Genomic DNA, 23,038 nt, shown 5'->3' on the forward strand with positions numbered 1-23,038 from the left:
AAACAGAACTGTCAAAATGTTTAAGCAAAGAGAAATCTGATCATGCAGGTTTTAGCAAGCAACAATGAAAGGAGAAGAAATGGAACAAATGTTTGCAAACACTTTTTGGAGTATGTATCTAGCTTGACATGGGAGATTAACAAATGGAATAAACAGTGACACATTAAGAATTGGTCCTTAGCCAAAATAATACAAACCATCTTTTTCCACTTCAACTTTACCACTGTCATTATAGCATCAACACAGTAACAATTTCTAAGCACATCAAATAATACCTCCTCTTAGCTGCACAACACTCACTGATGCCCCCAGAGATTAGGAAGCACAAACCCACACCAGGTTTTGCAACACTTTTTGTGAACATTAATTATTTTTGGAAAAAAGCTTCACTGCCCTCAGCAACTTGGCTGACTGAAATCATCCATATACTAGAGAGACAGCTCTGCTACTATTGGAACCAGAGATGCTGATTTCACCACATTATTACCAAAGGAATCTTAAGGAAAGCGGCGGATTGTGTCAATACTTCTTGACTCCTATACTGCACAAAGCACTCCAGGGTTTGCCATGATCTTTTGACATCAGAAAACACACAGCATCCAGCCTCCTCAAAAAATGATGAAGTATTAAATAAATGCATCATGACAGGAAAGAGGAATTAATTTCCCCATAGCTTCTCTGTGGAGAAGGGGCAGAATTTTCTTAGTGGAAAGAAAATTCACAGCTACCTATATAACACAGCAATTGCAATGAAAACTTGGAAAGATATTTTCCAAATCAAGCTCAGAATTGACTTCTAGGAAACAAAATAATTTCATATTATCAACAGAAAAATAAGATCAAACTTCTTATATAGTGAGCCTTCCTAAACATTTCTGTCTAACTGGATTTGATTAATCAATGGCTAAACTCAGTCTGTGTTCAGTGCCTTTTTCCTGGGTGTGAACTGCATCTTTCTCTGTACACAAAAAAATCTCTTAAGTAATTTAACTTCTTAAGATAAAACTTCTTCCTGAGCATTATTAAATGGATACTATTTTTCCCAAAGTAGCATCTTGCTATCTTATTATCCTGGTGGAGAGAGCAAATTGTCAGCAGAGGGTATGGGAAATCAAGCCAGCAAGCATGGCATTGGATGCTCAATTCCCTCACTCAGTTCTCTACCTATGACAATAGATTCTACCTCAGAAGGCCAGTGATGTGCATATGAAATGTCAGAAATCATGCAGTGGTTGGGAATTCATTACATAAGCTATTTACAGTCTTTGTGCATAAAACTTTTCGGTACTGTTTAACCAGAGCTTCTGCCTTCCCTTCCTAGATGGGTGGAATGGAGGCTGTCATCACTGGCCTGGCAGATGATTTCCATATTCTGAAGCAGCACAGAAAGCTCTTCACCTTTGGAGTTTCATTTGGCACTTTCCTTCTTGCCCTTTTTTGCATCACCAATGTAAGTACAACAACAGTTTCCATCACAAGATACCTCAAAAATAGGGTTAACCTCACCAGATGGACATAGAGAGGCTCAGGTGACTGTAATCTAGTTATAGACAAATTTTAATTCTTAAACAACCTCATGGCCAGAGTATTATTATTAGCCTTACCTACATGATAATTCTCTGCTCTTTTTAGATGAGATTATTAGCTATCAACTAGACCTACAAGCCTCTACTCCAAGGAAACTTTTGTGCTCCTAGCGTTATGTGGGGCTTTAAATGAAATTACATTGAGCAATTAGTTCCAATCCGAGGAATTAAAGATTTCAAGTGACCAGTCCATCAGATATTTGGTTATTGGATTTTTGGGTTCTTTTGGTTGGTTTGTTTTTTTTTTTAAGCAAATCAGAAGCATTTACTTCACATGAGACGAATTTGGAGCAATGATCTCCTTAGCCTCGTGTGTTTCTTAATGTTTTTCAATCTAAACTCTTATGCTTAACACCATACAAATCATACAGACTACTGGATGTTCAGCTGTAGTTTTCACCACCATTACTCTGAGGATTTTTTTCTCTTGAATGCTTTGCTTCACCAGGCTTTTGACAGAGTACTAGGTTGGATGACCTTCAGTGAGAACACCTTATGATTTTTGCCAAAAAAAAGAAAAACATTCTGTAAGCGAGATGTCAAGACTACCAGAAAACAAGTGAGATGTGAGGTAGCCACAGTGAAAACAGATGTGCTGAACTTCTCTCCCTTCATGGAAACAGTCATCAGATCAATTGTTAGAACTATTGAGATGGCATTCGTGTGTAACGAACCAAGATCTATTTATGCTAAAAAATACCCCAACATTTCCAACCTTATTGTATCTGTCCTTTTACTATCGTGCTACCTCTTATTGTTAACTAAAGACTTGATTGCATTCTTCTTCATCCTAAATTGCAACTGAGAAGAAACTTCTTTTCAGTACAAACTCAGTGGCTGGAAACACAGACAGGTGCCAACAGGTGCAACCCCACTGTCTTCAAGCAGGCTAAAGCAGTTCAAGATGACAATCTGGCTCTAGCTGTCACATTATGACACCTGCTTGGAATTAAGATCTCTCCACCAAATGGAATGCACTAAGCTGCCCAGGCTTGTCCAAATGCAATGGTGTGCATAACTGAAGACTACTTCTAATGTGTACAAGCTACTGAGAAAAACCCTTGTGATAACATCACATTGTTTGATTTCATCCTCCGGAAATTTGAGGCTGTATCCTCAAAACATGTTTCTAACAAAACTGTTATTCACTTTGCTAAGCTTTGATAGCAAAGGCATTCATTTAGAGCAAGTGTAGAACAAAAACAAGAGGTCAAACTGAAATGCCATTGAATAAGCATTTTCTAACACAACAATCAAAGTTCATTCAGTTTCCCGACATCCCCACAGAATTAAAAACCTAGACAAGGCCTAAGTACTGTTTTCTCTACTCTTGCAAATAAGCACAGCTGTTCTGGAAAACCATGAAAAAATAAAACTGAGACTGCACAGATTAAAACCATCTAGAGATCTCCGTAGTACAAAATTTATACCAGTGGGAAAAACAGAGAATTATACTTTTGTTCCCCTCAATTCTGAACAGGTGTAGGCAACTTAAATTTGATTGTGAAAAAAAGACTTTAACAGAAATATACCGTGAAATGAAAATTTTTAGTAGCTTATATTTGACAAAGTATATTCAGTTGAATTCTGAATCCTGTTGAAACAAGTAAACATCCCATGCTTTTCCACTCCTCTTTCGCTCAACTTCCATAAAATGAGCTGTAATTTGAACAAATTTGTACCAGTTTGTAGATCAAGAAAAAAAGTTGTCAAATTGCAACTTCAAAATTAAAAATAAAATCAGCGGAATAAGAGTTTAGTAACTGCCATTGCAGTTCTCAGCCACAAGCCACTGAAGATCCAAAACATTCTGCAGAACAGGAAGATGAGCTGGGCTGCTCTCCTCACTTGGGGGGGAGCTTGCCAGTGAAATTGCAGGGAAATCACACGGCTCAAAGCTGCTCCCACAGGCTTAGCGTGCAACTGCTCCCTTCACAGGTGTTGTGGAAAAGAGATATCAATCTAACACAGATTCATTGGACTACAGCCCTTGGGAACAAAGTGAGCAATAATACCTTGTGGAAACTCTTGCAGCACTCCATTCCTGCCCATAATTTCAGAAGCTTTTCATTAGGGGCTCAGATAGTCCTACAAACTGCTGAGCATTCCCTCAAACTCCACTCAAATGCCACAAAAAACACAGTGTTGAGCACACTCTTTAATCACGTTGTACGAGGCTTCTCTTTCAGCAAGAACACGGGTGAAAGGGCAGTTCATTAAAAAGGTTTCAAGTCTGATTTCACTATGCTGTATGTACACATGCACCCATGTCTGCAGTACCAGTACTAAAATGCTTGGGTTAAGAGATTTTAAGTAGAGCATATTTCTGTTAACTTGTTACTGAAGTACCGAAATTACTCCACTTGTAACTTTGGTTTATTGCATCTTTTAACTCCTGCATGCTAGGGTGGAATTTATGTGCTCACACTTCTGGACACATTTGCAGCTGGGACTTCAATATTGTTTGCTGTTTTAATGGAGGCGATTGGAGTTTCCTGGTTTTATGGTAAGAAATTAATTTTACTGTCAACAGCACTGTAAATATTTTGGAAGTGTGATTTAGAGGAGCCCCTCCTTTGGATGGATAAGAGAAATATATTCTGGAGTGCAGTATTAATCACAAACTTGTCATGAGCTCTATAATCCATGTAAGACTGAAAATCTTGTATCATACCTAAGTCAACTTCTTTCAACAGTCCAAACTATCAGCTGCAGATAAAATCTCTTGATGCTAGATTGATTTTCCTAAACTGTTATTTTTCCTCCTTTTTTTCACTCAGTGAAGTCTCTATTGAACTAGCTGCCCTAATTCCTAGTAAGGTTGTTCTAGACCTGAAAGTCATATTTATTTCTATTCAGAGACAATGTTTATAGTTAATATGACTCAGATCTGAGCATGATCATCCTCACTGCCATTTCCCTACCTCAGTTACTGATCTATCTCACCTATACTACACCACTATATTCTTCTAGTCATCCTCTTACAATTAAAAGCTGTTGACGTGTGCACGAAGCATTCATGTCTAAAGCTGTTCAACTAAAGCTTGAAAGCTTTTTCTTCTGTAAAAGTACTGACTTTGTCACCCAGTGTCACTGTGGAGCTAGCAGTTCTTACACTGTTCTCTCAAAATATACGAGGACACAACAACTGTTTTTGTCCCTATAAAAAGAGCTGAATGCAGAAGAGTTAACTTAGCTTGGAAGCTGACACATGACAATATTGTTAGATTAGTAAAAGCAAGTTATTATCTGCCACTCTCAAACTAGGATTTATTGTGTTTTACAACAGCTAGGCTTTGGATGTGATTCCCAGGCTAAACCAAGCTCAGCCAGGCTTTGTGTAAACATTGCAACTTCTGCCCTTCACCATCCTTTCCCTTCTCCCTCCTGCCTCCCCCATAATCAAGAAAGCATCTATTCCTTTGTCTTAAGCAGCTGACAGATACTTTTACTGACACAATATGACCTGTTGCTTTATAACAAAGAACTCTTTGCAGCCCCAGGTCCTGTTTTTAAGACTTTGACTGATTAAATCTGGCATGGCCTCATCTACCTCTTTTTCCTGATAGACCCCAGTTGCCTTGATGACCCAGCAAAACATTAAGCCAGCCTGAAGGCAAGCACTGACATTTTGGCAGAGATAAAAACGTGGAAAATCTTACATTAAGTTCAAATTATTACTATGCTCACTTATTGTGAAATCTGTTGCAAAATACACCTGAATGCATAAGGGAGAAGGGAAAGCAAGTTCATTTTAATACAAGGAATGTGTTAGTTGTAACTGTTACCATTTTTCCTCTTGTGCAAACCTAATATCATCATAGGTTCTAAACTAATTCAAAATTCCTTTTTTCTTACTACTTTCTTATTTCAGTGCAAGTTCACTTGATTTTTTAAATTCATTTAAATCAAATACATGAAATTCAAGGCATTACTATTAATTTTTACCTTCCAAATGAAAAATAATCATAAGCCAGGCTTGTGAAAGAGAACTACATAGGAATACAGAGTTAAACAAGACAGAAGTGGTAAATACAACATAGAATGAATGCTTGTAAGGCTCTGATCATCTGCTGAAAGTATTTCACCACTTTCTGAAAACATGCCAATAAAATATTTCAGCTATGGCCACTGAAAAATTTCACCTCCGAGCCAAGGACCTGCTTGAGAGCTTCTGTGCAATTCACATTGCTTTGCCTGCACAGCAAAATGACTTACAGAGCTCTGTCGTGTGGCCACTGCAGAAAGCACTGGCAATGTGTCGACTTCCATTCTCTCTGTACTCTGGTCTCCGCATCATCAATGAGAAAAAAAGAATGCTGTCCCATCCTAGGAGGAGCATTTATAGCCAAATCTGTTTCCCACCTTCTTGCTCATCGTTCTTTTTCCATGTTGATTCCATTGGCAATATAACATGACATACATAGAGAGCAGGTCAAATTTTCTGTACTGTTTAACAGAAGGTTGCAGTAGAGACATTCCCAAGCAACTGCAAAGTTTATTAGTTCAGAAATAACACTTTCATTCCCTTTGGATTTAGTGTATTTAGTCATGGGGCTGGTCGTAGACTGTATGTATATCTTTCTTGTTTTTCACTGGAAAATGAAGGAGATTATTCTCATACCTCACACCAGTTCTCTGGCAACTAATCTGGAGTTTTGTTTGCAGTATCAGTTTCCTCCTGCGACTGAAAGAGTCACTCATAGTTTAGGTATATCCTTCTGAGTTATCCTACGGGATCACCAAACAACTGGAAGTGAGCAGCCCCACTAGTAGATAAAGCTAATTTCCACTTCACAGGTTGGTTCTTAGAATCATTTGAAGACTATGATATTGAAAAAACATGCTGTTGAAAAAGCAGCCTGAGAATAGGGCCTACTTATACCCCACTTTCAGTAAACATTGGACAGAAAATACTGTTCGAACTGTGAGTACATCTGTCTGGAATCTAAAAAAAATTTATTCAGATAACCTAATCTAGTCCTAGTATTTGACCTTCTGTTCAACAACAAATTTCAACTCTTAGTATCTGAAGCAGCTGAAATTCAGTCACTTTGAAGTTCACAGAAGGCACTGCAAACAGAATCAGATTGAGTTCAAAGAGCATTTACAGATCCTTTCTTAAATTTGACTACTTTGCTTCACCTGTATGTAATACTGGGAGGCAGTGGAGGAGGAGGTTCACAATGAGACAGAAGTTCAAGAGTCCAGACCTTGTAAATAAATATCCCTGGCTCCTGAGGGAATACTTGAGCTGCCCTCATTATTTAAGAAACACTACTAAACTGGTCCACACAAAGAGAAACTATTATTACAGCAAACAATACACCATCTCTATCAAATGACGAGCCACTCACAAAAAGCCTATTCTATTTCTACTAAAAGTGCTAAAGTGCTTATACATGTAATTCATGACACTCAATGTAAATCTGTAAAGGAATTAGGAGACTGAGTGAAATGTCTTTACTTCCTTCCTGAGGACACATCAATTCCACAACAGTAAGTAACTTATGGTAGCAAACTTGTTTTTTTACCTTGTCCTGAGTAGAACCAACTGTTTCAGTGTGAATTGCCTGTCTAGATGGTGTTGTGAATGAGTCTACAAGGTCAAGTGATCTTCCTTTCTGTGTTGGCTGCAGGAAATTTTCTACTGCAGCTATTTACATTGTACTCATATTCGTCCAAAAAAGGGCTTCCCTTTACCATCGTTACAGCTGTTAATACTCAGACTGTCAGAAGTACTAAGTACCCACATATGTACCAGCATACATCCGAAATCTCAGACTATATGGATTCAAAGAACACTAAAGACTGAAAAGCTGGCACTTGGTAGCTCTTCTCCCCTCTGGCCAGTACGTCACAGTTGCTGAAAATGTTATTGTGGTGACTCTGTTTCCCTATATTTGTGATGCAGTGAATCCCACTGCAGGTAGATACACAGTTGTGAATGGAGTGGTATTAGAGATTTTTGCTAGCAAGTCTTGTGCACTACTTCATGCCTGCTAAATGTACTGAGTCTTGTAAAGAGACAATATCAAGAGCTGCTGGTTTATTTTGCACATATTTACACTGAACAGAAGAAGCACCTGTCCATTTCCTTGGAAAGGTGATAAAAATGAAATGACATTTGTCATTATGTAATTAAAAATCTGCAGCATTTAATGAAACTGAAAAGTTAGTAAAGCATGCCACTAACCAGAACTAATACAACTTCCTTTGAAAAATTATGAATCATACAAATCTACATCAATATCAGAAAGCAGTTTGTGTAATATATATACACTCACAGTAGTGCTGAATAATTAGGTTACAATAGTCCACAACTATTACAAAAAATGTGTGAAGTCCATAAATCAAGTGCCAGATGTTTGTTAAGCTTATCTTTCCAACAGTAATGCTATTTGTGACAGACTAAGTGCTCACAGGTGCTTAATTCTTGGACAAAAGTAGGCTGCTCTGAAAGTAATGCCTCCTATTTGTTTCCATAGAAACTACAACAGATACAAAGAGCATAATAATGTTACTGGATAGAGCAAGTTCTCAGCTACAAAACACTATTTTTCAGTATAGTCACCACCGTAGCCAGTTTGCATGGATGAGCTGATCAAGACAATTTTCATTTTGTGGTGGGAAAGCTATATGTGGCCACCCAAAAAATGGCTTATCCTTTATGTTGCGGTCATCACTGCTGAAATGCACACCACCACTGGTTGGTCTCCATAAACCTTCAGCAAGTGTTGATGAATGTCAATGGGGACCACTTCTTCTACACAGAAGAATTCAGTGACACACTTTCATTTCCTTCACGCTTCCATGCCAGACATCATTCTGTCAGAGTGCCCCTCTGCTGCCATCTGTCACACAGCAGCAAGAAGTAACAGAATACTGGCGGGAAAGTTCAGCTTCTTTTGCCATACCGCCATCATCTGCTGTGATGTTACGGGCCAACATAATAAACTAGGGGGCATTGGTTTCAGAGCAATCCTCATAGTAATATCAAAGATGCATCTATTCATTGAAAATCAATCAATTTAGTCTTGTACTTCTCTCTCATTTGGAAGTCTTTCTAAAATAAGATTGGTATTTTGGGATAGGCCAGCACCTCATCAGTTTAGATTAATGCCAGTCTGATCTCCACATCCCTTCTAGGTGTGGACAGATTCAGTGAAGATATCCAACAAATGATGGGCTTCAAGCCAGGCCTCTACTGGAGACTGTGCTGGAAGTTTGTTAGCCCTGCTTTTCTGTTGGTAAGTGTTGATTGTTATTTCATTATCAAATAACTGCCAGCACGTCTTTCTTAGAATATCCAATAGTTATCAATCTGAGGTGGTTCTTTTATGCCTGACACTCTCAGGGTGAATACAATTTAATTACTTCCTCCCCTCAATGGCACAGGTTGTATTTTGTGCATAACATTTTGCTTGTTCAGGAGAAGCTAATTGTGGCTGTGGTCTTCTTCTGTTCCCTCACTTCTTCAAGATGTAAATTAAGCAAGTTTTCTTAGAGAATACTAAAAACACAGCTAGATGCAGTGTGCTCCCAGCATCTATGGACAATAAAAACATATTTCTGTTGCAAAAATAAACTAGCCAGGGATAAGAGATTTTACTAGGGCAAAAGGCTGAGCATATGTGATGTACCTGAAGTCAACAATGTTGAATTTCCCTTACTACTAAAGCTTTACATAATTTTATTTCCTAATGATAGCAAAGTGCATCTGAATGTTCAGGTTCATCACCCCTCCCCATTCTCCTTTCTGCTACTATGGATTTCAGTTTAAAACTGCAACCTCCTGTAGCTGGCCTCATCTTTGAAGCAGGATTAAAAGGGTAATCTCAAGAAAGTTCAATGCAGAAGGCCTCAAAACTGTATGAAATTTTTAGTGAAATAGAAAAATAAAACCTTAATGAAATGACACTGTTTTATACCAAATCCAATCAGACTGTTTTTTTGGAAGGCACCAATTTAAAAATGTTAAGAAAAATATTAAAATAGATTCACACATAATTAAAGCAACCATTGCCAGCCTTCCCTAATTCCAGTAATAAGATGTTTTGCAGACTCTCCCTGGGGTTCTGTGCTTACTGAAACCACGTTCAATCTGCTTTTCCGTAATTCTGGCTCTGTTACTTGTTTCTGTGCATTTGATCTTCAGCGCCAAGGCTCACTCATTCTGATTTTATTAGATATGTCAAATCTAACTTTTAATTTAAACTCTGTCTTTCCAAGAAGAGATGTATTGGGCATCAAGTTTGTTTCCAGACACTCAGGTTGATCAGGATTGCAGATCTTTTTCTTAAAGACAAATAATACAGCCTTTGCCTCCATGCGTTGAATCACCATAGACACAACTGTATATACTCATTTTCCCATCTTGACACCTGGCTACTGCAAATCTTTCACTCCTCCAGAAGCAAAGTATCATACCAACAGCTTAAAACCATCTACTAATGATTACATATAGCAGTTCAGGAAGATGAAAACATGTCAGAAGTTTTTACTTACTACTAGATTTCACTTCTCTCTTCTCAAGTATATATTACACATACCACTTCTTAAGATAGAGATCAGAGCAACATGCTCAGAAACACTGATTAAAAATCTCTGCATTTGTAATACATCTATTAGAACACATCTTTCACTGGTAAATTATTTTATTGGAGGGCACCAGGATTCCCACCAAGATAGGATAAGACCTTAGAATAAGTCGCATGCAATTATACCCATTAATTATGTTGAGCAGATGTATTAATTATACCTTGTAAACCACTTGATCTGTAATGAAACAGTTGTGCTTTTCATTTAGGAAAAAAATATCCTGAAGTGTCAATATATCCTTTCTTTGCTCTGTGTAAAGTTCAGATTCAGAAATAATTGGTTTTGTGTTGGGATCATTTGCCGTGCGTATTTGTAAATCAAGACATCAGGGTGAATAGAATGAAAATTTGATCTTGCTATGATTTAAGGAGACTATTAATTGCATAAAAGCTTTATATTCTTAGAGCACTGTTATACAAGTTTACAAAAAACCAAAAACAATGTATATAGTTCATAACAAATTGGAGAAGACTATAAAATCGTAAGATTGCAGTATAATTATTCCTTTAACAATTCCATATTTTCCTACCACAACTTGTCCTTGTTTGTGACCGGTAGCATGCTACAAAAGTTTCTAACAATAAATACAGTTCTCCCTAAGAAAGGCAAGTTGGGGTCATCCAGATAACTGGTGTGTGGAAACATCTCCTTGAAGCATTTTCTCCATACAAACTGCTGCTGTGTACATCACAGCAAGGAAATCTCATAAGGAAATGAACATTTGTCTAGGAATTTTATACTGTTGGTTTCCTTTAACTCATACACTCCTTGCATAGCCTTTGAAATCCTAAGTTCAAAATTCTACAGCTTGAAACTGGACATGGAAGAGAACGTGCAGGCCCAATAAACCAAATCAAGGAACTCTGAGGAGTACACAATCCATATGGATTTAACAAGAAAACAAAATGAAGGAAATAGGGTGGTACCTTAATCTTTCCTTCTCAGTCCTGGTGTTGGATAGGGTAGCAGCAGGAGGAAAAGAAACAACAAACGAGAACAAATTAAAAAAACAAAACAACAACAACAAAACAGGCAAATAAACAAAAACATAAAAATCAAACACCTTTGTCTTCCAGGCCTTAAGGCTGTATGGCATTTCCCTCACTAAATGAATTGTGCTGGAGTTCACGTCATGATTCTCACTGGAAAACAGGTATAAAACTCCTAAGAAAATAAAACCTCTGAGAAGCAGGAAAAACAAGAGATCCTGAAGAGGTTTTTCTTAATTACAGATTTTTGTTTTTATTCCTTTAACGCTAATTTAAGTGAGGCCATAGTGGACAACAACTCAATCTTCCCCGTAAAAGATCCAGCAGTCAGTGTCCAGAGCAGCTGAAATGAACTGTTAATCTCAGCAAACGCAGCATGAACTTCAACAGCGTAAGCAGTTAGAGGCACAAAATAAATAGGATGAAGGTAAATGGTGAAGCCAACTTTAAATACTCCTTAGGGTGCTTGCCTAATCAAACACACAAAATCTGTTTTCCACTAAGTTTCTTCATGTCTCAAAGCAATGGTTGATTTTATTTTTTCTCCCCTAGTTTGTTGTAATAGTCAGCATAATAAACTTCAAACCTCTGACCTATGATGACTACACCTTCCCTCTCTGGGCAAATCGCATTGGCTGGGGAATAGCATTATCTTCAATGATACTTGTGCCTGCCTATATTATCTATAAATTTGTGAATGTGCGTGGGACCTTTAAAGAAGTAAGTGAAATGCTAATAAAATGTCATTAAATGTTGCTCTGAAATGAAATGGCTGGATCTAATGTGACAGTTTGTTTCTCTTGCTCCCCAAACTTATTAGTTATGAGTGACCTTTTGGATTCAGTTTCTGATGCACTGGGGGTTTACTGCATCCTTTCCCTGTTTCTAGATAGAAATTTTCTTTACAGAAAGCATAATTTTTTAAAACTGATTTTTGATACATGTAGTTAACCTGATTGATGAGAAAAAGTATTCCTCATTAACAAAAAACGTACAAACTACTATCTTTATATTTGGTTCTAAGTTATAGTCTTCACATAGTTACAAACTAAACCATGTCCAAGGTATCACGCTGTGCTGTGGTAGTGTTATAAACCATTATGTGCAAACATAGTTAACTCGGACCTCTCCTATCATAGAGTCTACATCAGTCTCTAAACACAAATCTACATGCTGGGAAGGCAAGATGCATCCTCAAAATAGCTCCACATTCAGGATTGCCATTGATCACGTAATAAGCATCCAGCAATAACAGTAATAATGCTTTACTGGATCAGAGCAATAGATTCCACTTTGCCCCGTATTTTGTCTTTAACACCAGCTACTTAGTATTTTAATTTCTGTCAGATATGTTCCCTTATCCTCTCCTTAGTGGAGTTGCTTCTATCTTTTGCTAGGGTTTGAACTCATGCAGATCTTTTTATTATTTTCAACACATCAAGGTGCTGAAACAGATCCAGAAATGAAGAAGCACTTCTAAATCCTATACTAAAAGGCATTGCTTATTGTATCATCATCCAGCCTCTTACTTCTGTACTTCAGTAAATGAACCATGGCACTCAGCAGCAGGATCCTCCACTATGTAAACCCACTTAAGCCATAACATAGATGCTGCATGAACTGAATAGAGCAAAACCTGAAGGAGTAACAATTTGTGACCATCTTATTAAAAGCAGCGGTATAACAGAAAGGCACTTAATTAAAGAAATCCTATTTCTAATGAATTTCCTAGCAGTACAAAGTTTGACAAAATGCAGCCTTAATAGTGTGAGTTCCGGGGACATAAAGCCTGCGGTACCAGCTTGTTCCTGGTGTTCTTTTCCATATGCACTTGCTAAATATTTGGACTCAGTATTTGCATAAACTTTCTACTCTGTCTTATATTAAATGCTAATATCAGGGGGCTTACAAGCAGCTTGATCTCTCAGTGACTAAGTTAAAGACACATGATGCAGTGATATTAAACATTTAAGTTACGGCTTTAAATAAAGTTCACACTTTCCCATTATAGGTTGGGGTTTACAGACATAATCCCACTTCATATGGCTGACTTTTTTCTCTTCTCTCTCTGGTTTAGAGACTAGCTTACTGCATCACACCTGAAAATGAACATCAGCTCGTGGCCCAAGGAAACGTCAGGCAGTTTAAGGTTTGTACTCCTTTCACTGTGCTTTGTCTCCTTCCTGCCTTTAGCAGGGTTTGCATCAGCCTCCATATGGCAGATGTCCACAGGTCTGCGGTCTTTTATTTCTGCCAGCATGATGGGATGCAGGAGGCTCAGATCTCTGTGTACCTATTGCTGTTCGGAGGTTTTTGGCACCCTCCTTCCACTCCATAATGAAATAGCTAAGCAGAATTGATAACGTTACAGATCACTTCAATCCAATATCCTAGGTCATATATCCGAGTACAGCAAAATCTCACCACAAGATGAATATGTTACCAGACTATAACATGTAACTGAATAGGTCACATCCTCTTCCCTGGTTATTACACAGCAATCTAAAATCAGATTTTCTAATCTCCATCAGAGATTATCAGAGAATAGGGTAAAAAAAGCAACCAAACATCCACTGTCAGTACACAGACAAAATAATGGTCTGAACTACATGGAATGGACTGCCCACAGGTATACATTTGATTGAAAATACTGCTGGACACTTCTTAAGCAGCCATGAAATACATCCTATGTTTCCAAATACTGCTTTCCTTTTAGTAAATAAAATGGCCTTATTGAAATATAGTTCTTTTCATAGAAGATAACAAGGATGCAAATATGAAACTTGTTACTGTTATCAGCATTCATGTTGGACCACTTTCTGGCTTCAAAGTTGAAAGCAACTACAATTATGCACACTACCTCAAAACATGACCCAGATATTATAGTGGGGGTTTGTACACTGATATTGAAAAAAGAAATCTGCCTTTTGCCTGCTCTGAAAAAATATTGAAAAAAATACTGTTTGAAGTATATTTTTTAATTTCAGAAAAAAAAGAATCCAAGTGTAGATTCACAGAGTACAGAAAAAGAAAAAAAACCCTGCAGTTTCCTGTTTTGTGAGCACTGTGTATATAACGTGGCCAAGATTGTGCAGTAACACAGCACCTCTTCATTCCTTCTCATTACTCTATTTCTGCCCTCAGTTATTCAAAGATTTTTCATGTTCCAGCTGTAATAACATCATTTTTATACAGTCAAATGTTCCTACATGAATAGGGAGATAGGTAGTGATTGCTACACTATACTTCTGACTCCAAGTAATGGCAAAAAAAGGAAGCAAACAGATTTTGCTTAAATTAGAAAAATATACTTTGAAGCAAATCCCTAGTGATCCCTCAAAGTATGCCAAAGACCAGGGCACATTATATTAACTTGTTGGCGCCTTCGCTATACAGCTAGGAATACGTTTTATGGCTAGTTCAGAGTTGTCTCCATAACACTGACCAACCAAAAAGCACAGAAGCTTTCTTCACATCAGCACTCAGCAGGTCTGAATTTTCAAACCAAGCTGAAAGCTTATCCCCATTTATCCCAATTTAACAATTCTTAAATTCAGCACATTTCTCACTGCTGACTAGAATCCACAGAAACCCATCAGTAGATTTAAGACTTTGTGATTCTGTATTTGTCAACAACGCACTTAAAATATCTTTAACTATTAAGCATCTCTTGAATCAATGTTATTAAACAACCACTTATGTTCCCTTGCAGCTTCAACACTGGCTAACAATATGACAACCAACAGGTTGAGGGAAAAAAAAAAAAACAATGTTAAAGCTAAACTGGGAATACAGAAAAGTCAAGTTCAAAGCTCCCTCAATGATGCTTGGACCAGGCTGGCTCAGAGCTTACCTACTGACTCTTTGAGGGAAGACGTCTGCTCTCTGTTCTCAATGCCTCCCTTCTATTACTTGGCTTCAAATGATCTTTAAAGACTCTGTTTATTTTTTCTTGTATCTTTTGGTGCCATGAGATCCCTACGTGACCAAAACTTGTGAGTTTTGCTATTAGCAGAAGTGGAGGAGGGGGGAGTAGAGAAAAAAAAGCAATCACAGTACATTAAATGCTCCTTTATCATGAAGAAGCAAATTCAACTTTTCTGACAGTAATAATTACTGCAGATACGATCTGATTTAAACCAAGAACTGAATGTTCTTAGATCTAAGAAAGGGTACATCTCAATTGTGAGGAAAGAGCAACTTTACCTATGTATTAATGTCATTAGCTTTCTTGCCATGCTATCCTTTGGGATATGAGTTTGCATCCTTCTGAAATGAAGACTCAGTACTTCATTTTCAGTGGTTTGTTATTAATTTCTTCTCTTGGTGAAGAAGGTTGTCTTTACTGTATATGTCTGTGCCATTTCCTGTCCATTTAATCCTACAGGCTGAGAAGTAGCAGGAACAGAACCCTTGTAGGAGCTACTAAGTACAGAATCCAGTTTAATATCACACTGTACTTAGTGAAAATATATTATGACAACAATTAAAATGGCTTTATCATATGATCCATACTTTACTGACTTTTTCAGTTAATTGTAAAACATTTCATACAAATAGTCATACATCCAACTTTTTGTTTTACTTTGTGTCAAATAGAGTAGCATATATAAAATACATAGAAAGAGATAATGATTTTTAGAATTATTTAAATCTACCCAGAAGCACCAAAATACCAAACTTTAGTTTTATTCTTCTATTGTAAGCAAAGCGTTATTATTATTATACTCTTACTGGATTCACCTACCAAAACATAGCAAGATTGTACTGAACAGCTTAGAAGGATAAGTCTATTCCTGCTCTTCTCTGGTAGCATTATGCAAGCTAAAAGAGAGAGAATAAACTCTGCATCTGGGTGCTGTTCTCATTCTGTGGCACATACCACTGTAGCATTTTCCCAGTGATCAGTAGATGTGGTTGCTCAGTTACTTCCTGCAGTTATTTATTACTCGATAAGCTTTTTCAGAAGCTGTAGCTTCTCAACTGAATCCAGCCTGGAGTTTACCTCTGGACTTTACCTCTCGTATTTTTTTCTTTTTGTTTTGTTTTGCCTCTGTATATTCAGTTCAGCTTCTTTTCTTTAAACGTATGTAGTGCTTCTTTTTAAAGAGATCGCTTTAAAGGATGGAGCTTTTTTTTTTTTATTTATAAACCAATTGTTGGGGGTTTCTGTGTTTTTTTTTCCTCCCCTATTCTTAAAATAGTCCAATTTAAAAGCCCCAAGCGATTTTAGCCTTTTTTATTTAGCTTCGATTTCTCTTCAAAATAACAGTAAGAAAACTTCTCTCCTTATGCATCCTTTTCCTCCAACAGAATCGATACTTTGGAAAGGATTGAGCACGATCTCTTCTTCTTAAAGAGATTGTGTGACAAAGCAGAGGTTTTATTTAAATATGGCTTTGAATCCAAAGGACACTGTCTACTACTTCTAAAGGCAGACGCTTTCTGGCCCAGCTGATGGCCAATAGTGGCTTAAACCATGTTATTAAATATATTTCAATAATAAAGGAGTTTCAAAAGGCTGCTGTTCTAGTTCTGTAATTAAGTGTCAATTGCTCCAAAGAACAGGGGAAAAGGAAAAAAAATACAACCCACCATTCCACCAGCTTTGTAGGTAATCCCTTTTTTATTGTTTGCGAAACTAGAGGGAGATCTTTTAATTGTTATAAAGCTTACTTTTCAATACAGCTGCTTCAGTTATTGGATCTGCGAGGTTCAGAAATCTAACAAAGTTACCAAGTTCCAAAACTCTTGGAAGGCTCTTTGATATGGAGCTTTAACAGCTACTCACATCATTTATGGTTTTGCTCACGTCTGTAAATGCTAACAACCTGCACCAATGCTCACTTGTAAGACACCCCACTACCACTCACACAGAAAATGTTGTTTCATCACCAGTTGGCTCTGAAATAGGTCAAATTTATTTTACGGAGGGTGAAATAAGCTGCATCCAGCATTTCAGGGTTTGACTGCATTTTAAATACCAACTTCCAAGGTAGTGATCCACTTCATTATTTTTATTGCTGTTATTGCTTAACTTCTTAAGTTTACTATAATACTTAGAGCACTTAGAGGACTCCACTGCACCGTTGCCACCTTATTCTGTACTTTGACAGACAAAGCTTATCATCTAAACAGAAAACAGGGAAATCAGAGAGAGAAAGAAATCTATTACCAGGAATAGCGCTAATGAAGAAGATAGTTCATGATGCATTGCACAGCTCGGCTTTAAGTTCAAGATTTTGTCCAGAGAAAGTCTCTCCAAAATGACAGCTTCTGTCCTAGAGATGGAGAGCAACGTTCTTGATTCCCATAGAATAAGATGCTCAACTACCTCATGCCTCCTTGATGATAAATGATGCTGTTAGAAACAAACTAATATCCTTTCAAGTAACAAAAAAGCTTTAAGGAGACTGGGTATATAAAAACAGGCAAAACTCTGGTACTCAGCTTCTTTCAGACTCCAGCTTTGAGCTCCCTAATACATTTTCAATACTGAAAATATCAAATGCCACTAAGATACTCATTTTCATTTAGTTCAGCCACTGTCAATAAGATCCCCCAGTCAGGTTCTTATTAACCAGGTAATTACCTGCAAGTCTTCCTCCAAGGAAGTCTTGGATTTTCAGCCAAGCAGTAGCTCACCATTTCCCCATCTACTGTGGGAGCAGATCCACTCTGGGGACTGGTTCTCCCCAAACATCTCCCTTCAATGATAAGTTACGCTGATGAAGTAAACAGCCCACTTCCAAAAAATAAAGTTTTGATTGCAAGCTCATTCAAGATGCAATGTCATCAACAGTTGGCTGTTTTGGTAGCGAGGCCACGGAGAAAATTGGGTGAAGCATATGAATAGATAGCTAAACAGTTCTAGAAAAACACAGTCTTGAAAGCTTTGTTTTAATCCGATAAAGGCAGCAGCTGTCATACATCAGCATCTCATTTCTGACCAACCTTCCTTTCTTCCCTGTCACTGAAAAAGACCTGCCTGAAATCCACGCTGCTTTACCAAGTCTTAAAGTTAACTAATGCCAAAGAAAGATCCTCTATTTTACCTTGTACTTCTGCTGTCATCCAGCAGGATAATCTTTCCTACAGTTGTTACTTTTCTGTAGTTAAAATACTAAAACTCCAGGGTTTTAGAATCTAGTAGAAAGATGGTAGGCCCTTCATGGGCAACAGCCCATAAAGCAATAGTTGTATTTTGTGTTTGGTCTCTGAACCAAAGCTTTTTTCATCAGTCTTTCTTGTGCTCTCATGTGCTGATGCATACACCCTGGCAACACTTGAAAGATATCTTACCATAGTGAGGGGTTTTGCAGGAAATCCAGGATCAAACATAATATTTTAAATATAGAATATAGGAGGAGAAATACTTGGCTGTTACTATCGTACATGTTCCCTAACTGCACGTGCAATGTATGTTGTATGTAATTTCCCCAGAGGAAGTTCCCTGTAATTGGCCATTTCTTCCTAGCAAAATAACTTTTAAGTGCTATTACTAAATAAGTCAAGCTCAAACATCTTGTGTATATACACACTCCCCTGGTCTATTGTTTTGACATGAATTAAGTTTACTTTGGACTGTTAGGTTGTAGGAGAAGGGCACGTAGAAAGTCATTTTTCTTTTAATGCCTATTTTACAGTTCTTATGATTAATACAGTTGTCATTAAGATACTTTCTTTTTTGGAGCTGGTAGCTTTTCTTCTTGTCCTGGACTGATTCTGCTACGTTTCATGAGGCATTGGCAAACAATCTCTTTCCTAACATCCAAATTTAAACCATAAATCGGGGACTTCAGAAGAGATGAGGCTTACAAATGTCTTATTTGTTTTGTCCAGTTAAAATATTTTAAATGGGCCTGAGGTTCCCAGACATAAACAGCTGTCACAGCTCCAATGACAGCATATAAGTCTACCTGAAGGAATTATGCCTGCATTTTGAGCCCCTCTGTAAAATATATCTATTCTAATACATTTTACTTTCTCATGGGCTAAGGATATTCAGTGTCCACAGGTTAGCTGATGTGCCAGAACTTGATCTCCCTGTATTAAACCACGATGTTTCAGGTTGGTACCACCAAAAAAAAAAAAAAAACACATTTGGCTAAGGTATCAGGATACAGTTATTTTAGAAACACTTTCAGATGTTTTCCTCAGAAAGAAAGTGTCACCGAATTTCATAGAGGCTCAGAGAAGGAACAGGTTGCATCTTAAAGATCTGTTTCAAATGTTTCTGCTCTATGGAAAAGGATTCCTTTTGTTCAACCATCTCAGTCCTTCTGACAGACTGGAATGGGAGAAAATGCCAAGCACTTGCTTCACTCTACTCCACGTTCTTGATTTTTGCCAGCCGTCAGACAAGGGTGCTCAAAATGACCAAGTAAGCATGCATATGTTCTTTATTTGTGATTAAAAATACAGTTGCTTGGTTTTGACTGCTTAAGTTTACCCAGGGAACAAGACCTGAACACCATGTCACATGTGGAGAAACTGCTACTAAGGCAAAATGTTTCACATTTTATACATTGTTCATAGCAAAAATTACAGAAGTCCAAGAGCTGGTGATTTGTACAGCAGTAATGTACACTGCCTGAGAACAAATTTAGACATCCACATACATCAGATATTGACCACTATCAAGACAGATGTGTCAACCAGCAGATCGATATCACCAGCTGCTTTTGATGTCAGAATTTGATCACTTTTCCTTTGCCATCTAAAACCTGAATATATTCATCCACCCTATGGCTCACCTAGCAAAAGCACACAGAAATTGAAGTAACAAAAATCACAACTACTCAGCGGAACTGTTCTCCTTTGAAGGATGCCTAGACACCTCAGTGTAAGTGCTGAGCAATGGTTGGAGACAGATGGAGGCAGGGAACAGGCAGGAAGGCTGAAGTCAGAGCCCAGCCTTCACTCAGAGGAACCATTTCTATACTGCCAGTTGTATGTTGAGGGCAGCAGGCGTTTCTGTGCTTAAGCACTGACAGGAAGATTGGGCCACCTGTGTGTTATGCTTTCCTCCTTTTTAAAAGTGGTTTTTTTAATGCCATGTTGGACAACAGTTGCTTAATTTCTTTAATGAGGGTAGCAGAATAATTTCAGCAAGCTAAGAAGATCACTAAGCCTTAAGCTGGCTCTCTTAAAGGTGTCATGTTGTTTCTTGGTCACGGTCAAAGTGACCTGTATTTGTAATTAGTTACATTGCACTCTCTGAACCTATCTGCAGGACTTAACTTGTTTGTGCCATGGGTAATATTAGTTGTTAAGGGAGTATCTCCAAATAGTATATTTGGAAAATAACTTCGAATAGGCCTAATGAAGATTTGCCTTACAGATAAAAGCTTTATAGTGAGCATTTACACCAATGTTTTTTCTTAATTTTTAATGCATTTTATAGTAGTGACTAGAGTTTACCTTGGATAAGAGTACCTCTGTATAGGAAATATTTTAATATTTTTACAAGTTTTTTTTTTTTTTAATTTTAATAAAACATAAGCATAGATTGTAAGGCAAGAAATTCAACATTAGTGTAACAAGGTTATCACACAGGACCTCTCTCTCCATTATAAGGTTTTGTAATTAAGCAGTCTAGATTAACAGCACCTTGGTCTTTGATTATAAATGTTAACGTGATAAAAGAATAAAAAAACATTATCTACAGCTAATGCACATTGTAGCACAATATTCTCCACTGTTGCCTTACTTTCATAAGAGAAATTTATATAGTTTTTAATTTATATTCTTAAAACAAAAAAAAAAAAAAAAACCAAAAAAGGCAACCTTTAGCTGCATTTTTTGTTAGAAGACATAACATTAAACTGAGTATCAAATAGATCTACTTCCAATGCAGGAGATTACATTGCAGTTTTTAGGAATAAATTCTCACAGGACTTCAGAACTTGCCACTCATAAAAATATTCTCCGAAGTGCCCCAGTGACCAAAAGTGTCCTAACAGCCATAATGTTTCCATGTCTGATTCAGTGCAATCTGCAGGTCCATTTCCCCCCCCTGCCCCCACCTTTGTTGTTTGTGGTGGGTTTTTGTTTATTTTTTTTTAATCTTTGATTATCTGGGGGAAATGGCATTCTACTTTTTTTTTTTTTTTTTAAAGGGAGACACATGCCCTTGTGTGTAACTACAAATACCTACATTTCTTATAAATATGGATATGGATGTGCGTGATGTGTGCTGGTTAACTGTACTTAAAATGCTGATAAAGATGGTGAATGTTAAGTATTTGTCCTCATTCTTCTGTCTTTCTGTGGTTAGTGTAAATAAGACCTGTTTTAAGCTGTGCATTAATGTAACAGATTATTCCAATATTGTGTATAAAATTAAGTAAAAAATATCTGACAATTATGCACATAAAGAATATAAAGAAAAGTCTTATGTACCAAGAATTTACTTATGGCAGTCAATTAAAAGCTGAAATGCAAACTGTGCTCGTTGTCACTACTATTCCCAGCATTATATCTGACAGGCCCTGCTGTGCTGCTCCAGCCAAAGCTCCCTGCTGGCAGCTGGACCTCAGTTCTGCAGTGACCTCCAATGGGAGGCTGCCCTCCCAGGGGAGCCCAGTATCCCTGTGCCAAGGGTCTCCCCACAAGCCAGCCCTGGGCTCCCACTGCAGACCAGCAGCTACCTAGAATTAGAAGCCCAAATGTCTCTGTGCTCAGTGTAGCTCTCAGCCTCTGTGAGGTAGTTTGCATCCTTTTAGTACCCCAGCAGACCTATTGAATTCCCCATGTGAACTCCTTTCAGGAACATAATTACAGGAGGGCAAATGAAAGTCTTACCGACAGGACTGCTTTCTTTCAGCATCCGTGTTGTTAAGGCACAGCCTTCAATTGATGCAACTCTGCTGCCTTCGAGCAAGAAAAACATTGTAGGTCACTGCCCACTACGTTCCTTCAGAGTATGAGTACCAGCATGCTGTAAGTACATACTATAAGAATATCTAAATGCATTAAAAGTATTCATATATTCAAATATTGACTACTGAAGGTTATTCTAGCTGTATCAGACTGACTGTGTTTATAATATGAGCATTCTAAAGAACAGTTCTCAAAGTTCATGGTAACGAGACAAGGAACCAACAGCTCACTGGATATAAGCAGCAAGCTCAGTCAGCAAGTGAAGCAGCACAGACCCAGTTAAGGGAGCAACATCATTTAGAAAAACATGCACAAAGGCCTGCTGAAGGGAACCAACCATCAGATCTTTCACTTGCAGGTTCAAAACAAGTTGACACATTGTAGAGCTGTATGAAGTTGATGTCTACCCCAGAAAAAACATTCACTGGAATGTATCAGCTGCGGGCAGACAGAATGTGATGAGATGGGACAAATATACACAGCTCATGTCATGACTAAAACTGTGGATTATTTTCAGATTACTTTTGCTGGTCAGTAACATGAGTGAATTTCTTCTGACTCAAACACTATGTTTTAAGCGTCTTTAAAACAGAGAAAATAGGAAGAAGTAAGTAAAGACAGATTCTTGTCAAGTATCTCAGCACATCAGAAGCTTACATCTTGTAACATTAGTAGCAGGTACGTTTTCAAGCATGCAAAGAATTGAGAGAACAAGACACAGCAGAAGAATATAAGGAGTCAAAAGTAATGAATTCTTCTGAGTCTATACTTGACTGATCCACATTTCAACAGAATGGCCAATTGGGGTCGGTCAATCTTATGAAGTATCTTAAAACCAGTAGAAGAAAAATGCTCATAAATTCAGTATCATCCTTACTGCATGCATTCAGATTTTCATAACACTTGGCATTCAAAACTCAGCCAACAGGAAAAAAGACGACTGCACTGGGAAGATCAGAGAATTACACACCCCTTTAG

At 37.6% G+C, this 23,038-nt stretch overlaps 1 protein-coding gene across 6 annotated transcripts in view; it reads left to right on the forward strand.

The window, feature by feature from the left end:
* SLC6A2 (solute carrier family 6 member 2) overlaps positions 1–23,038 on the forward strand; it is a 74,722-nt gene that overhangs the window by 44,578 nt on the left and 7,106 nt on the right. For 2 of the 6 annotated variants that reach the window (XR_006180188.1, XR_006180189.1), the window contains exons 9-14: positions 1,322–1,450; positions 3,993–4,092; positions 8,736–8,836; positions 11,729–11,896; positions 13,254–13,325; positions 22,005–22,120. Coding sequence is in view for 4 of the 6 variants with exons in the window: in XM_042877136.1 (XP_042733070.1) it covers positions 1,322–1,450; positions 3,993–4,092; positions 8,736–8,836; positions 11,729–11,896; positions 13,254–13,325; positions 14,889–14,912 (594 nt within the window). In the remaining 2 variants the exon portion in view is untranslated. Of the gene's footprint in view, positions 1–1,321; positions 1,451–3,992; positions 4,093–8,735; positions 8,837–11,263; positions 11,331–11,728; positions 11,897–13,253; positions 13,326–14,888; positions 16,269–22,004; positions 22,284–23,038 lie in introns of those variants that run through there. The other 4 variants (XM_042877136.1, XM_042877134.1, XM_042877135.1 and 1 more) reach the window with 3 other exon arrangements.

This window comes from Lagopus leucura, unplaced genomic scaffold, assembly GCF_019238085.1.
Source record: "Lagopus leucura isolate 7727_CA_CO unplaced genomic scaffold, USGS_WTPT01 Super-Scaffold_100017, whole genome shotgun sequence".
Classification (NCBI taxonomy): Eukaryota; Metazoa; Chordata; class Aves; order Galliformes; family Phasianidae; genus Lagopus; species Lagopus leucura.